Genomic DNA, 17,112 nt, shown 5'->3' on the forward strand with positions numbered 1-17,112 from the left:
GAACTTAAGCGCGTAGCATTAGCTTTGGGAATGCTCGTGCATCATCAAGGCCTAAACACATTCCTATCGCGGATACAGCCATTGGATAACTTTTCTTCATGCCCCTGGCTATGATAGAATAAGTGCTTCTATTAACAAAGATGTTGCATCTACTATTTCTGAACCACTTTCTTATATTTTTGTCTGTGAAAACTGGCATTGTACCTTCTGAATTAAAAAATAGTTGTACCTTTGTATAAAAATGGTGAAAATGCATCCTTTTCAAATTATGGTCATATTTCCATATTGCCGTGTTTCTCAAAAAAATTGGAAAAGCTTGTTTATCGAAGACTTCATCAACACTTAATTAAGAACAAAATATTATATATTACATTATATTACCAGTTCGGATTTTACAAATATCATTCATCACACATGGCCCTTATTGAACTAGTGAATAGAATTTATTCAGCTTTGGATAAAAAGGAGTTTGCTGTCGGTGTATTTTTAGATCTATCTAAAGCTTTTAACAAACCACGATATTCTGCTTCAAAAATTGCATAAATACAGATTCAGGGACAATGTCTATGTCTGGCTCTGTAATTATTTAACTAACAAAGAACAGCATGTCAGTAAGGCAAGGCAAGGCAACTTTATTTATACCACAAGGCAACTCAATGCGCCAAACATTATGAATCTAAAAGGAATTCTGTGGAGTATGGTGTACCACAAGGTTCAGTTTTGGGACCATTATTATTTATTTATAAGAAATGAAGAACACGATGAAGGTGGTTCCGCTGCCCCCCCCCCCCCCCCCATACCGATTTATATGATCATTTATTTATTTATTTATTTATTTATTTCAGTCATGTTAGTTACATGTTTTCACATTTCAACAACTATACATGCTTTTTTTTTTATACATGATTGAAAAGGAGCACGATGAAGACAACGCTTATGCTAAGTGCCCCTTTCTTCAAATACAAAAAGTAGACAAAAAGAACAAAACATAAATGGTCTGATTCGCAGGTATTGTACAAAAGCTAGAATAAACAACACAGGTACTACTGTTTTTAAAATTAGAATCTAATATTTACAGTAGTGTGTAAGAGTTGATATTTGTTAATTTGAACTGTTTTTTAAATTGGTGCACTGTGGAGGAGTTCTTTAAATTCAAGGGCAGGGTGTTCCACAGTTTGACTCCGGCCACGGAGATGCTCATCCGCTTCTGGGTTGTTCTGGCAAAAGGGACAGTAAAGTTAAGTTTTCTACGACTGGATGCATCGGCGTTGAATACAAACATCAATTGTACAGATTGAGGCAATCGAAAAAATCTTGCTTTATACATTATTATCAATGTTTGTAATTTAATGAGATCTTGTAATTTTAATAGTTTTGATTTTATAAACAGTGGATTTGTATGTTCTCTACTATGCGTTTTATTTATTATTCTTATAGCTTTTTTTTGTATTTTTATCAGCGGTTGAATTGTTGTTTTGTATGTGTTTCCCCAAACTTCTGAGCAATAAAGTAAGTGAGGCAGTATTAAAGCGCAGTATAAGACCCTTAAAGATTCACGATTTAAAAAATATTTTACTTTGTGAAGAACAGCAATGTTTCTACATAATTTATTTCTAATACTGTGGACATGAGATTTCCAATTAAATTTTTCATCCAGTGTCACACCCAAAAACTTGAGTTCAGATACTCTTTCAATATTTCTTCCATTTAAAGACAGCTGGATATCCACGTTTAATTCACAATTTGAAAACACCATGAATTTTGTTTTAGCCACATTTAGTGACAATTTATTTGCATCAAACCAATCCTTTATTTTCATCATTTCTTTTTCAATTATTTTACTCATGTTCTTTAAATTATTTCCAGAGAAGAGGAAATGTGTGTCATCAGCAAATAACAGACTGTAATATTTCTGATGCTTCACATAGATCATTTATGTATAAAATAAATAGTTTGGGCCCAACAATGGAACCTTGGGGTATTCCACATTCAATTTTTAATGTTTCCGAAGTATTACCAGCAAACTGTACAAATTGTTGTCTGTTTTCTAAATAATTTTTGATCCAATTTAACACCCCTCCCCTAATTCCATAATGCGGCAGTTTTTGAAATAGAATGTTGTGGTCTATGGTGTCAAAAGCTTTTTTTAGATCAATAAATACGCCAATGGTGCTTTCTTTATTTTCTATTGCTGTGGTGATATGCTCTGTGAATTTCATTAACGCTAAGGCTGTGGACCTGTTTTTTCGGAATCCGAACTGCCTGTCATTTAACAAATCATTTTTTTCCATGAAAGAATCTAATCTGTAAACAAAAAGTTTTTCAAGAATTTTTGCAAACTGTGAAATTAGAGATATTGGTCTATAATTGGTTAGGCAGTGTTTGTCACCTGATTTAAAGAGTGGGATTACTTTTGAGATTTTCATTTTGTTTGGAAAAACCCCTGAGGTGAAGGACAAATTGAAGATGTGGCATAAAGGGTTGCTTATACAATCAATAGTTTGTTTTATAATCATCATGTCAAACCCATTGCTGTCGGTCGATGTCTTGTTTTTTAACTGAGCTACAGCAGATATAATTTCTGCTTCAGTAACTCCCTCCAGGAACATGGAGTTCATAACTTTACTTCCCCCTTTCATAACATCCAGACAACCATTTGAAGTAATTTTTTTTGCTAGATTAGGACCAATATTATCATGGATCCTAAAAACTCATAATTTCGAGATTTAAACTCATAGTAAGAGTTTAAAAGACGTAATTTTGAGCTTTAAACTCGTAATTTTGAGATTTAAGTTCGTAATTTTGAGATTTAAACGCATAGTAAGAGTTTAACAGATGTTAATTTTGAGATTGAAACTCGTAATTTCATGTTTTAAACACAGAATTATGACTTTAAATCTCGTAATTTAGACTTTCTGGTGGGCTTTTATTTTTTAACATGGCGGAAACGGGCTTCCATATCATCCAGTTGTTTTCTCTGAAAGCTTTCTTTTTCTTCAAGCTCTTATGTAATTGGGGAGTGATCAACGGTTTGTGTAAGGAAATGTTCTTATTGTTTAACGGGTATGCAGGTACCAGTACAGAATGTATGCAGTTTATATATATGATCACAGTGGCCCTTTCATCTATTTAACTTCCCTGAAATCCAATCCGTGCAAGCCGGCGAGCCCTGAAAGCATGCAATGGCCTCCCCAGGCCACTGTGGGGTGCTGTAACACTCTGTTGTCTGTACAGCGGAAGTAAGGAAATGATGTTATGGTCAGCATTCCCGAGCAGTGCATATGTCCAGCAGGCAGTTGTTAGAATCCATTTGCTTTTTATTCATTTATTTTTCATACTTACTATTTTTTAAACAGTATACATTTTTATTTGACCAGTTTTTGAAGGCTTTCATTAAGTGAGAACTAATCCAACAAACCCATTTATTCATAACTAATCAGTTTCGATTATTTAATGTCGTTTCTTAGTCTAAATGTCCATTGTGTATTGGTTTATCTCTGGACTTTAATCACTTCATTTATTCCTTATTCAGATTGTATCAATGTGGTTTGTCAGAGATCAGCTGTTCCTCTCTGGCCTCAGCTCTGAAGTCCAACCCCTCACATCTCATTGAACTGGACCTTGGTTCTAACGAAGACCTGTCTGACTCAGGAGTGTCTCATCTGTGTGGTTTTCTTGAACGGTCAGACTGTCGCCTGCAGACTCTCAGGTTAGTTCACTGTCTCTGGGTAAGGTCTTACCTATATGGCAACGCATTGCATTCATTAAAAAAAAAAAAAAAGAGTTTCTGTTTTAACGAGAAAGTTTCTTTTTTGACGTGCAAAATAAATCTTGGTTTTACGAGAAAAGTTCTGTTTTTACGAGCAAAATACATCCTGTTTTTACGAGAAATTTAACAACTAAAATACATCCTGTTTTTACAAGTAAAGTTTCTGTTCTAATGACTAAAGTAACTCCTGTTAGTTTTTAGTTCATTTTTGCTGATGTCCATTACTTCTTTGGATAAATCTCATGACCGTTTTTGATCCAAAATGTCCTTCCCCGGGTGTGTTTATCTCTGGACTTTCATCACTTCATGTATTGTCTCAATGTAAAGCACTTTGTGACCATGTCTGTGAAAGGCACTATATAAATAAAGCTCTTCTTCTTCTTCTTTATTCAGATTTGGTTGGTGTGCTTTGTCAGAGATCAGCTGCTCCTCTCTGGCCTCAGCTCTGAAGTCCAACCCCTCACATCTCTTTCACCTGGACCTGGTTGGTAACACAGACCTGTCTGACTCAGGAGTGTCTCATCTGTGTGGTTTTCTACAAATGTTTGACTGTCGCCTGCAGTATCTCAGGTCAGTTCACTGTCTCTGGGTCAGGTCTTAACTACAGTATGAACGTAACAGTTTTAATGTTTAGTTTTTGCTAATGACAATGACAGAGGAGTTAAAGCCTTAGAAGTCTTATTTTAGTTTGTAAAAACTCTCATTGAAAAAATTAATTATGCTTACTTACAACTCAGTTTGGATAACACTCCTTTTTTTTCTGGACTTAATCATTTTATTTATTATTCCTTCAGATTGAGAGGCTGTGGTTTGTCAGAGATCGGTTGTTCCTCTTTGACCTCAGCTCTGAAGTCCAACCCCTCACATCTCAATGACCTGAACCTGAGTAAGAACAGTCTGTCTGACTCAGGAGTGTCTCATCTGTGTGTCTTTCTACAGAGGGCAGACTGTCGGCTGCGGACTCTCAGGTCAGTTCACTGTCTCTATGTCAGGTCTTAACTATGAAAGAGTTTTAATGTTTAGTTTTTGCTCATAACAATGATCATTTTCTCAAAAATGTTATCAATTAAAACCTTGAAGTTCTGTCTGTTTCAGTTTGTGAAAACTCTCAGTTAAAAAAAAATCCAATATGTGTATTTACAATTCAGCTTGGATAACTCTCATGCCCAAAATGTCCGTGCCTGGGTGTGTTTATCTGTTAATCACTTACTCAGATTGTATGGCTGTGGTTTGTCAGAGATCAGCTGTTCCTCTCTGGCCTCAGCTCTGAAGTCCAACCCCTCACATCTCACTTACCTTGACCTGAGTGAGAATAGACTGTCTGACTCAGGAGTGTCTCATCTGTGTGGTTTTCTACCAATAACAGACTGTCGCCTGCACACTCTCAGGTCAGTTCACTGTCTCTGGGTCAGGTCATTTTCACACAAACTATGAACATGGCTTTGTTCAAAATACTTAATTTAGAGGAATGAAGCCTAGAAGTCTTATCCTAAAGATATTATAAAAAATGTACATGTTGTTGTAAGATTCTTTTGACAAACTGCAAAGAGAATAAAGTTTTTTTTTTCATCATGCTTTTTAATCATATTTTTTGGGATATCATACTATTTTTAAACAGAATCATTTTTTAAATTTCAACAGTTTCTGAAGGCTCTCATTCTTTCATTGCGATTCCATAAAATCCATTTATTTATTTACTAATCAGTTTTGATAGTTTCCATGATGTTTCTTAATCAAAATATCCAATGTGTATTTGTTTATCTGTAGACTTTAATAACTTAATTTATTCTTTATTCAGATTGGAGCGCTGTGGTTTGTCAGAGGTCAGCTGTTCCTCTCTGGCCTCAGCTCTGAAGTCCAACCCCTCACATCTCTATGAGCTGGACCTGGATTATAACAGTCTCAGTGAGTCAGATGTGAAGGAGCTCCTCTTCCTTAAACAGAGCCCTCACTGTCGACTGAAGACACTGCGGTGAGTCCTGACTGTGTGAGACTGTTCTGAACCTGGAGCGGGGCACACAGGACGAGGTCATTTCCTGCCTATTTTTGTCGCAATAAAACACTGAGACTGTTTGCTGCGGTTAAATCCATCCTACATTTAAAGGACTTTTACCAATGTCAATATGTCATATCCTCATCAAAAAATAAATTTGAGTAATCTGCATGTTCAGTCCATCTCCCTCCTCCTCAGTCAAAACACCAGCCCACACTCCGATATACAGGGCCTTTGAGACTCTATCCTTTTCATATGTTTCAGTGTCAATTAACATCATATTTCTTGTGAAAATACTATGGCAAGTTGTAATTAACTGGATTGGAGTCTAATCTCTGCTTCTCAACAGATGGAAACATGCATAATTTGAAGATGTTCAGCTCCAGAGCAGATGCCTCAGACTGAGCCCAGGAGAGAGAATAAACCGGCACGAAGTGGAACAGGTCTGAGCTCAAAAGTCACCTCCAAAGAAAGAACGATGAGGACGTGAGAAGAAAGTCTTTTCCGTGCGGGTCACAAACTCTCCAGGCGTCTGAGCGTGGATTTTTATCTGTAGTACTTCCATTGTACTTATTGATAGGGCAATAAACATCACCAGTTTTGTTGCAGTCCTGCATTTTGGGTTTTATTTTCTTCACACTAGTGATGGGTAGATGAGGCCTCGTGAAGCGTTTCGGCACACCCCCCAAACTGTATTGATACTGTGCTGGTACAGTGTCACTCTGTTGCTCTATACTGACACCTGGTGGATCTTATACATCATTGCATGAAACTCAGTTGAGACTCACAGGACACACTGATTCAATGAACTGGTCATACTTGCATACACAATATGAAGTTACTGTATTTCTTACTGCATTAGGTCACATATTATGTGAAAGTAAAAGTTGCGAATGTGATTTACCAATTTAAATGACATTGAGTTTGTTATCATGAATTTTTATTCAAAAAAATAAGTTTGTCCAATGTTTTGGCATTAAGCCTATTGCGTTTTTTTGACACCATTTCCCCAGCTTTGGAGAATATACGCTCACAGGGTACAGATGAAGCTGGGGTACATAAACATTGTAAAGACAGCTGGAGAAGGTTTGGATAGGTGTTCCTCTGGTTCCCCCAATAAGTCAAGGGATCCTCTGATCTCAATAGGTTTCCCTCTCCCAAGTAGCGCTGGACCTCGATGATGGAGTCAGCAGTTGCATTTGTGGTTTGTCTGCCAACTTCAGCATCAAGTTCCTGCCACAAGTTGTCTGAAATAAAATAAAAAACATACAATGTAGTGTCATTTCTGGTCATCAAGTTAGTACATATTAGCAAAAAGATAAATGCACAAATAAGATAATGACACTGAACATGCCTGAAGAGGGTGACTGCTCTGATGAAGGTCCAGGCTGTGGCTCAGATGTTGTGCGAGCAACTACTGCAGCACATTCACTTTTCAGTCGATTGATTGCCCCACTGCACTTGGAGGAACTACGAAACCCAAGGGGCCAGCACAAGAACCGCTTCCTTTAAGGTGTTAAACTCATCAGCCGTAAGTGGAGTCAAGTCTGTTTGAAGAGAAGCAAGAGACACCCACACTGGTTCTTTCTCATCATGTAGCCGTGACAGCGTCTGATATGTGCTGTTCCAGAGGGCTGGACCTCGTTGATAAGTTTCAGGGCAGGCCGTCCCATCTGTTGCTGCAAGCTTTTCTTTGGCTGTGGTGCTGTATCTGAAGAATGCTATTTGTCTAGATTTGTGTCTGATCGATGAAAGTTCAGGGATTTGATCACAGGATTTCTTGACAAGTAGATTTAGTTTGCCTGCTGCACTTCCATCTTCACCCGTTCGACTTCCTCTGCATGTTTTTGCCTAACTTTTCCTTGACAGTCTGAAAATGAAACAAAATCAAATTAATATACAGTGCTTCACAAATCTATCAGACCACCAGTCAATAAAGCAAGACAACATCCAGCATTATGAAGTTCTCTGCATTTTCACATTTTGAACAGAAGTGAGACATTTCAAACTGTATTCAGTTGTTACACCCAAATATGAGCTGAAACACTGGACAGAAATGATTCAAGCATGATATTTGAAAATTGAACCAAATTCTTTTATTAAAATATTTTGGTGATCACAAGTGCTGTTTATTTATGGTTGCTGTGATATAAATCTTTAATCAGGTGATGGTCTAATAAATGTGTTCACTGCACTTGTATAAATATTACATGAGTAATGTCAGCAACATTTTCTATACAAACCTTTCTACTTGGCAAAACGTATGATGGGTCAAGGAGCTGGATAATCTCACTCTCCACAATGCTGAGGGGAAGGCACTCATTTATGAAAACATTCAGAACGGCCTGGTCCAAAGCATTCTTTCTAGACGGTGATGTTAGATAAATAATGAAACATATATTAATACAGAAACCATGAGGAAGCCGTTCAATGTCTGTACACCCGTGTTCATTCTGGGTGTATTTGTCACCTCCTCATGTCCGTGCTTCGCTCTGTCATGCCTTAGCATTGAGGAGGTGCTTTTATTGACATATGACAGCTCTGTTGAACAAATGCGGCATTTAACCTGCATAAAATGAAATGAGTGGAGTCACATAACTATGCGTTATTAATTCTGATATAGATCAAGTGTAAAAATGAAATACAAACCTTATTTGCTGTTACAAGATCAAAATGATCCCACAGCGGAAGTTCTTCTTTTTCTCTCGGGCTCCATTTTATTGATGTAGAAGGGGATGTTTTGTATCTTTGGAAGGGTAATGATCTTTCTCTGACAGTGATTCATCCCGTGGACACTTGCAGCTGCGGGACCTTTTAAACACAGTTTGGCGCGTCGGTGACGGGCGAAACAGCAGCAGTATCGGTCACGTGACTTATTCTTACCGCGACACATGCACCCATACGGGGCTTCACTCTATGAGCTCAACACGCCAGTGCGTCGGTGTTGCTGGACCCTTCACTACTTCACACCATCTCCAACCATGGCAGACTGACGCGACCACTTCAAGACCCATTGGACTGCCCTTTGGCAGCTGAGGACCCTGACCCCTGTTCCTGCTCTGTCCCGGAGCCACCACTGGACATCTTCCTCTGTCCGGGGTGGCTGTCCCCTCCTTCCCGCCCTGAGCCACTGCCAGACCCCGACCTCCATTCGAGGTGGGCCCCTTCTGTTCCGCAGCTACCGCTGTACACTTTCTCCGTCCAGGGTGGGCTCCACTTGTTCTGGGGCCACCATCGGACTGAGACCTCCGTCTGGGGTGGGCTCTTCCTGTTCGTGCCCCTGGGCCACTGCGGGGTATTATTCTCCGTCCTGGGTGGACCCTTCCCACCCCTGTCCGTTCTCGTCAGCCATGGTTTTCTCAGCTGCCTCCAGTGCCTGCTTTTCATCTCATCTCACCCACTGACCGTCCCTGCGCCACACCTGAGCCCTGCACAGCCTCCACTAGTCCTCCACATGTTGCTCTTGTTGCTCCCCTGGTTTTGGACTCTGTTCCCTCCTCCGGACCCCCTCCACCCTCCCGGGGCTGTTTCCATCATGGGACGTCTGGGAGCCGTCCCTTAGTGTCATGATTCGTCTTTTGTTCTCCTGTTTTTGTATGTTTTCTTGTGTTTGGTTTAGTCCTGTGTTTTATTTTGACATGTACTCTGTCTGTGATTTTGTTTTGCTTCCCTCATTACCTGCCTGCCCCGCCCTGATGTGTTTCACCTGTGCCCCGTTTCCTCTTGTATTTATACCCCTGTGTTTCCTTTGTCCTTTGTCGCGTCATTGTCTACATAAGCTCCGGTCTGTTTTAGTTTTGTCTCTGGATTTTGTTATTTTGGTTTTCATCGTTCATTAAACATCACCAGTTTTGTTGCAGTTCTGTCCCCCAATGCAGTGAGAGCCACAGACCCAATCAGGACAAGACAGTGAATGCACAATAACAGTTATTAAAGTTTAAGATTAAAAAGATAAAAAACGAGCACAGAAATGTTAAAACTGATGACCATAAAATAACAATATAAAATGGTGTACAAGGGCACGAGCAAGTCCGGGCGCGGTATGGCAAAGTCCTGGGGCTCTCCCACTTCCTGGGGTTCCACCTGCACACAAAGTACAAATCAAAACCTTGTTCCTTTTGGCCTGCTCCGCCCATCTTAATGCCACCAACATCTCCACTGTATACACATCCAACCCGTCTGATGTCCGCCTGTTAATACCTATACGATTAACTGGAAGCGCCACGCCGAAGCCTGTGACACCTGTATCTGGGTCCTTGGCTCCATCGGTAAAAATCTGAACATGACCAAAATAACATCGCTCCACATGATAATGAAACGCTGCCACTAGATCAACTTTTCCTTTCTCCTTTTTCTTTCATTCCAACAGATACCAGTCTACACCCGGACATACTAGCAACCACGGGGGTACCTCAGGGAATACTGAAGCTGCACTAATCTGGAGATCATAGACACCATATTCCTGGGCCAACTGGTTCCCAACTCTCCCAAAAAATGATCTCTTTGGCGCCTACCATGCTCCCAACACTCTCTAAGTACTTGCTTGGTGGGATGAGACTCCCCATGACTTTTCAAATGCACCCAGTAATTCACCATGATTTGCTTCCTCCCCAAGTCCGGCGGCATTTCCCCCATTTCCACCTGTAATGCATTCACTGGTGATGTTTTAAAAGCTCCACAACGCACTCTCAGTGCTCGGGCCTGTATTTACATCCAGTCTTTTTAGCGAAGAAGAAGCTGCTGACCCATATGCCACACACCCATCATCAAATACTGACTTTATTAAAGCCTGATAGAGCCTTTTGAAAGCAGAGCAGCGAGCTCCCCATTCGCTCCCTGCCAAACATCTCATCACATTAACAACCGTGTCACATTTTTCTTCAATCCTGTCGATATGAGCCTTCCAAGTTAAACTTGAATCAAAAACAACTCCCAAAAATGTAAATGAGCTTACCCTCAAAACTTCCTCTCCATACATTCTCAGCTTTAGGTCCTCCCTCACTCTCTTCCTGGTGAAGAAAACTACTTTAGTCTTAGAACCTGAACCCCCAATCAAAACCCCACTCAACCACTCCATTAATAGCACCCTGAACCTTGACCCCTAGATGCTGCTTCTTACGCTGCCTTGAGGAGTTCCATTCTCCACTGTATATTGACTGGAGCAAACTGATCCTATTCTCACCTGGATTTTCCTCTCACATAAGAAATCTCGGATTAAAGCTCCTAGCCCCCACCCCCAGCCTATGCAGCTTGATCAACAATCCCTCCTTCCACAACATGTCATACGCTTTTTCAATATCAAAGAGCACTGCCAGGACGGTCTCCTTACAAGCCTGGGCCTTCCTCACCTCATTTTCAAGTCTAATAATTATGTCACATGTATTCCTTGCCTTCCTAAATCCACTCTGACAACTGGCTAAGACTCCTCTTTTTTCAAGATCAAACGCCAGCCTCTCCACAATCATTCGCTCCATGATTTTGCAAAGGTTGGAGGCAAGAGCAATCGGCTGATAACCGCTAGGCTTTGATGGATTCTTCCCTGGCTTCTTTATTGGTACCATCACAGCCTCGTTCCAAGCACCTGGGAGCTTCCCCTCAATCCAAACACGGTTATACAACTCCACAAGCTTTTTCCGGGCTTCTTTCCCCAGCCATCTTACCATTATAGAGCATACCTGATGACGTAGGTTTTGCCTTCCTGATTGCCCTGTCCATCTCCTCCAAGGTGAACAGGGCCTCCAATAGATGGCTTGTAGCAGTCTTCACTGCTAATGCTTCAGGGTTCTACGCTCTAGTTTGACCCATCCTCCTTTTAGCAGCTTCTGATAGATTATCTGAGCTATGAACCTTAGCAAAGCTTTGAGCCATGACCCTTTTCCATGTCTGATATAGCTGCCCCATTCTGAGTCTCTAATTCTGGATAATCCCACTCTCGCCGATCTCCACCCATCCTTTTCACCATCCCCCATATTTCACCCACCGGGGTAGTCCTCCCCACTCCTGAACAGAACTCCCTCTCTTTGCCCGTCTTACTGTCCTCCTAACGACCGCCTGCGCTTTCTTGTACTGAACAAGATGCTGCATACTAAGAGTTCTCTTAAATACCTTAAAAGCTTTATTCCTTCCTTTGACAGCTCGCTGACACTCCTGTGTCCACCAAGGCACGAGTACGCTGCTCTGCTTAGACTTACACTGCAAATAAGAGGTAGCTAAAAAGAAGATAAAATACCAGCATTTCAAGATAAAAATACTTAAAGGGGGGGTATTATGCATAATCGACTTTTTCAGCTTTTCAGCTTTTTCAAGCTTTACAGCCTTGGCACATTCACGTATTTCTGAGTAATCTGTAAAAACTCTGATGGCGGCCATTTTAGGGATAGGTTTGCCTGAGTCCTCCTAGGAACGCCCCCACCTCCTGGAGACGCCTCCGAGCTTTCGTCACCAGCCGAGTAACCAACCACTGCTCCTCAGCAGAACCCCCTCCCCACTGATGCCACAGACAGCGTGTGGAGGGGGCGTGTCTGAAAGGGTCAGAGGTTCTTAAAGAGACAGAGGCCTATTTCAAGACATTCGCTACAGCCATTTTGAGAGAGACATTTTATACAAGGCAGTTATTCTAATTTACTGCATTTACAGACCAACAGAAGGTTTGGTCATCATTGTAATGTGATATAGACTGGTGCTATGTGATTGAAAAAAAGCATAATACCCCCTCTTTAAAACTAGTCAAATGATCTGTCCATGCAGCGAGTTAATTTTACTTGGTAAGAAATCTTAAAATAAGATATCAAAATCTTGAAACAAGCATTACAAAATAAGCACCCCCAAAACTTATTTTAAGCTCAGAAAACTTATTTTTAGATTCAACTATGAGGAAAATATACTTATTATAAGTCTATCAACTTTTGTTTTATATAAAAAAAAAGTGGAAAGTATCCTGAAACAAGACAATATATCTTAAAATGAACCAAAATGTATCCTAAAACTAGTTCTAAAAATCTGAAACCAGTGCTTGTTTTAAGGATATACATCTTACTGAATCAAAACCAGAAAAGCAAAATGAAAACATCAGAATGTATTTGGGTGTAAATGAGTCAGATCTGTACAAATATCCCAAACATTTGCTGATTTCTGGAGATATTTTTTTTGTTCTTATATTTCGAGTTTCGGGGCGCTAGGCTAACGCAAGGCTAGCGCATTTCTATGGCATCAGCTAGCCTGCATTAAAAGCAGTCTGACCCGCTCCACAGAGCACCTGAGGCAAATCACTTATAACACCAGGCTAACCATATAAGTGTCTGTGTCCATAGAAATTAGGCCCTATATCAAAAACCCTGAAATATCCCTTTAACAATATAAAATATTTACTGGTCCATGCAGTGCCTTTTAAAACATCTACTTGCCATCAAACTATTTTTCAAAAAAAGATTTCTATTCAGCCAGTGCTTTCTTATATGAGGAAGTGGCATCTCGCTCATGGATGACATCACAGATTACCTCAGTCTGGATGACAGAGAGGACTGTTGCAAGACGTTTTGGATATGTCAGGTGTAAAGTGTAGTATATGCCATTAGCACCAACATTCCCTCAGAAAAGTCCTCTTTCGGAAGGTTGCTCATGGGGAGGTTTCCCACCGCCACAATACAAGTTGTACCGTCAAAAAGGAGCACCGGGGAGGACAGAGGCCGCTTCTCCAGGTAAAGAGCAGGGTCCTCTCGTGTGGCTGCAGCACCCCCTGGTGGATAGTTTGGGAACTGCAGGCCACATCAATAAATAAGAAAAAGCGTTTTGGGGGTAAATTTTGTCCCCCAGCACCCACTAACTAAAATATCTTCCCCCGGCTCTGAGTTGTGGACATTTCCGAGGACGACAGGATTTGCAGAATGACCATCAGCGACAGCTACACCTGGTCCCACACTGCAGACTTGAGGCGTTCCTTGGGCGGATGCAGATCTGGAGGAGAGCGTCCTTCTGCCTTGGTCCACTAGCAGTGAGCTTACGCGCCGCTCGTACGTCGGCGTGAAAAGTTTCAGCGACAGAAACCAGATAAAAACGGGATGAAAAGGCGTCAAAACTGCTACTGCAGCACTGCAACAACGTGGGGAAAAAGATCCATCCGATTGTTTCGATCTAAAGTGTTGCCCACAGCAGGCTCACATCTGATCACCTGAGCGTGAGCCGCTGACAGGTGGGTGTTTTCCCATCATGCACAGGGCCGTGAAGCTGCAGGACCTTTGGGGAGATGCAGCGGCTGATCCAGTCGGCTGGTCTCGTTGGGTCTCACGATCTGTTTTTGCCCTGCGTGTCCGTGACATCAGAGCCTCTGGACGGCTGTAAAACTGTGTCCGTCTGGCTCATGTGGAACGAGCCTGTTGTTATGGTGCAGTTCAGTGCAGTGACGTGTGCAGAAGTTATTAGTCCAAACTGATCATGGATGAAGGAGCCTCTGTTCAGTTTATATTCACTTCATAGTTTGTGACTTGGACACAGCTGTCGTCACGTCTGCTCATTTCTGATTGGTTAATTTCACTGACAATCTGTGCGCGTAAGGCCCGCCCCTTCAAACTGTGGCTGTACCACACTACCGTCACTGCGTAGACTGGACTGGGAATAGTAGTATAGCCAGGCACATTTTCTTTACCCAAATCTAAAAGCTCCTTGACCTGAGAGTTTCACAACCTATAGGCCAGAGCAACACCTCATTTGAAACTCTTTTTTTGTCTTTGTTGTCCCGTTTTTGTCACAATTTTGTCCAGGTTTTACCTTATTTTTGTCACATTATTGTTTTTTTGTGAATTTTTGTTGAATATTTATGACATGTTTTTTTTTTTTACCTTGTCATTGATGTATTTTAGTTGTATTTTTTATGTTTGTCATGTTTTAGTCACATTTTCACCTTTAGGTTTAGGTTTATTAAACATTGACATAGCAGGAAAGAACAAGTGTTTAACCTGAAATGTGTCATTGACTGGCATTCAATGGAGGGTCTGAGTTATGAAGGTGTGCAGAGGAGAGGAACTTTCCTTCAGGGTATTCTGGAGGGTCTGCAGTGTGGCCATGTCCCGCCTCTCACTCAGAGATTGGCGGGACATGGCCACACTGCAGGTGCTGCAATAATCCTGCAGCACCTTCTCTGCACCTGCTCCAGTTCCCCTGACAGGCTCTTAGAGGCCGCCCCACACAGGACTGGCACGCTCCAGAACAGGTCTGATGAAAGTCAGAGAGATCCTTTTGAGGACATCAGAGAAGTCCAGCTCTCCTGGCCACACTCAGGTAGTATGTCCTGGGCCGTGTTTTAGAGAGCATATGAGCATCCCAGGAGAGGTCAGATGATACCCTGGACACCAAGCACTTTGAAGGTGGGCTGACTTCAGGCGGGGGAGGGCAGGGGATGCTAGACTCTCTCCTGGCACTGACCAGCATGTCCTTAGTCTTTGTTCCATTGCCTGCCAGGGAAAACTCCTGACCCCACTCATCCACAGAGTCCAGAGCCCTCTGCATCAGACCCGTGAGCCCATCAGAAGCTCTGGGCTCAATGCCTGGCTTGGTCACCTTGTTTTTCTCTCATTTTTGTCATGTTTTTGTGAAGTTTTTGTCACAGTTAAACAAAACAAAAAAATGAGTCCAAAACGCTTACAAAAAGTAAAGAAAACAAGGCAGGTCATAGCTTTCAAATGAGGCCTATAAGCTGTGACCTTTTACATTTGAGTAAAGTTGAAGTGGAGAAAATGCACTGGGTTAAAGCAGGGGATGAGAGGTTAATGTTTCTATAAAAAAAAAAGAGTATTTATGAATATATATATGGTACAGGCCTTGATATTGGAGAGCCATATAGTTCCCTGTGTGTCCAGTGGGAGGCGCTGTGCTCACACTCCTGCCTGTTTCATGTACATTTATCACACTCGCTTTGTTTCATTAGGTGTGTTTAAGATGATTCCAGGCGAGACCAGGCGGAGGAAGACGCCTAACACATCACAGAGAGCAGAGAGGAGCCTCAGCTCTCTAAAGAGTTTGTGAATGAAACTATTTTAAAAGTTTGTGAACAAATTCAGAAATACACCTCATCATCACAGATAGAAGAGCCTGGACTCAGGACACAGGACCATCAGAACCAGATAGAAGAGCCTGGACTCAGGACACAGGACCATCAGAACCAGTTAGAAGAGCCTGGACTCAGGACACAGGACCATCAGAACCAGATAGAAGAGCCTGGGACTCAGGATTCAGGACACAGGACCATCAGAACCAGTTAGAAGAGCCTGGACTCAAGACACAGGACCATCAGAACCAGTTAGAAGAGCCTGGGACTCAAGACAGGACCATCAGAACCAGATAGAAGAGCCTGGGACTCAGGATTCAAGACACAGGACCATCAGAACCAGTTAGAAGAGCCTGGACTCAAGACACAGGACCATCAGAACCAGTTAGAAGAGCCTGGGACTCAAGACAGGACCATCAGAACCAGATAGAAGAGCCTGGGACTCAGGATTCAGGACACAGGACCATCAGAACCAGTTAGAAGAGCCTGGGACTCAAGACACAGGACCATCAGAACCAGTTAGAAGAGCCTGGGACTCAAGACACAGGACCATCAGAACCAGTTAGAAGAGCCTGGGACTCAAGACACAGGACCATCAGAACCAGATAGAAGAGCCTGGACTCAAGACACAGGACCATCAGAACCAGATAGAAGAGCCTGGACTCAAGACACAGGACCATCAGAACCAGATAGAAGAGCCTGGACTCAAGACACAGGACCATCAGAACCAGATAGAAGAGCCTGGACTCAAGACACAGGACCATCAGAACCAGATAGAAGAGCCTGGGACTCAAGACACAGGACCATCAGAACCAGATAGAAGAGCCTGGGACTCAAGACACAGGACCATCAGAACCAGATAGAAGAGCCTGGGACTCAAGACACAGGACCATCAGAACCAGATAGAAGAGCCTGGGACTCAAGACACAGGACCATCAGAACCAGTTAGAAGAGCCTGGGACTCAAGACACAGGACCATCAGAACCAGATAGAAGATCCTGGGACTCTGGACTCAGGACACAGGACCATCAGAACCAGATAGAAGAGCCTGGGACTCAAGACACAGGACCATCAGAACCAGATAGAAGAGCCTGGGACTCAAGGCACAGGACCATCAGAACCAGTTAGAAGAGCCTGGACTCAAGACACAGGACCATCAGAACCAGTTAGAAGAGCCTGGGACTCAAGACACAGGACCATCAGAACCAGATAGAAGAGCCTGGGACTCAAGACACAGGACCATCAGAACCAGATAGAAGATCCTGGGACTCTGGACTCAGGACACAGGACCATCAGAACCAGATAGAAGAG

The 17,112-nt window shown here is 42.1% G+C and overlaps 1 protein-coding gene across 1 annotated transcript in view; it reads left to right on the forward strand.

Moving 5' to 3' along the window:
- LOC306962729 (NACHT, LRR and PYD domains-containing protein 12-like) overlaps positions 1-6,192 on the forward strand; it is a 34,388-nt gene extending 28,196 nt beyond the window's left edge. The window contains exons 10-15 of the mRNA XM_079555981.1: positions 3,533-3,709; positions 4,163-4,339; positions 4,564-4,737; positions 4,984-5,157; positions 5,568-5,741; positions 6,112-6,192. Coding sequence (XP_079412107.1) covers positions 3,533-3,709; positions 4,163-4,339; positions 4,564-4,737; positions 4,984-5,157; positions 5,568-5,741; positions 6,112-6,127 — 892 coding nt within the window. The 3' untranslated portion in view covers positions 6,128-6,192. The remainder of the gene's footprint in view (positions 1-3,532; positions 3,710-4,162; positions 4,340-4,563; positions 4,738-4,983; positions 5,158-5,567; positions 5,742-6,111) is intronic.
- The last annotated feature ends 10,920 nt before the right edge of the window (positions 6,193-17,112 follow it).

This window comes from Gobius niger, assembly GCF_951799975.1.
Source record: "Gobius niger genome assembly, chromosome: 5".
Taxonomy (NCBI): domain Eukaryota; kingdom Metazoa; phylum Chordata; class Actinopteri; order Gobiiformes; family Gobiidae; genus Gobius; species Gobius niger.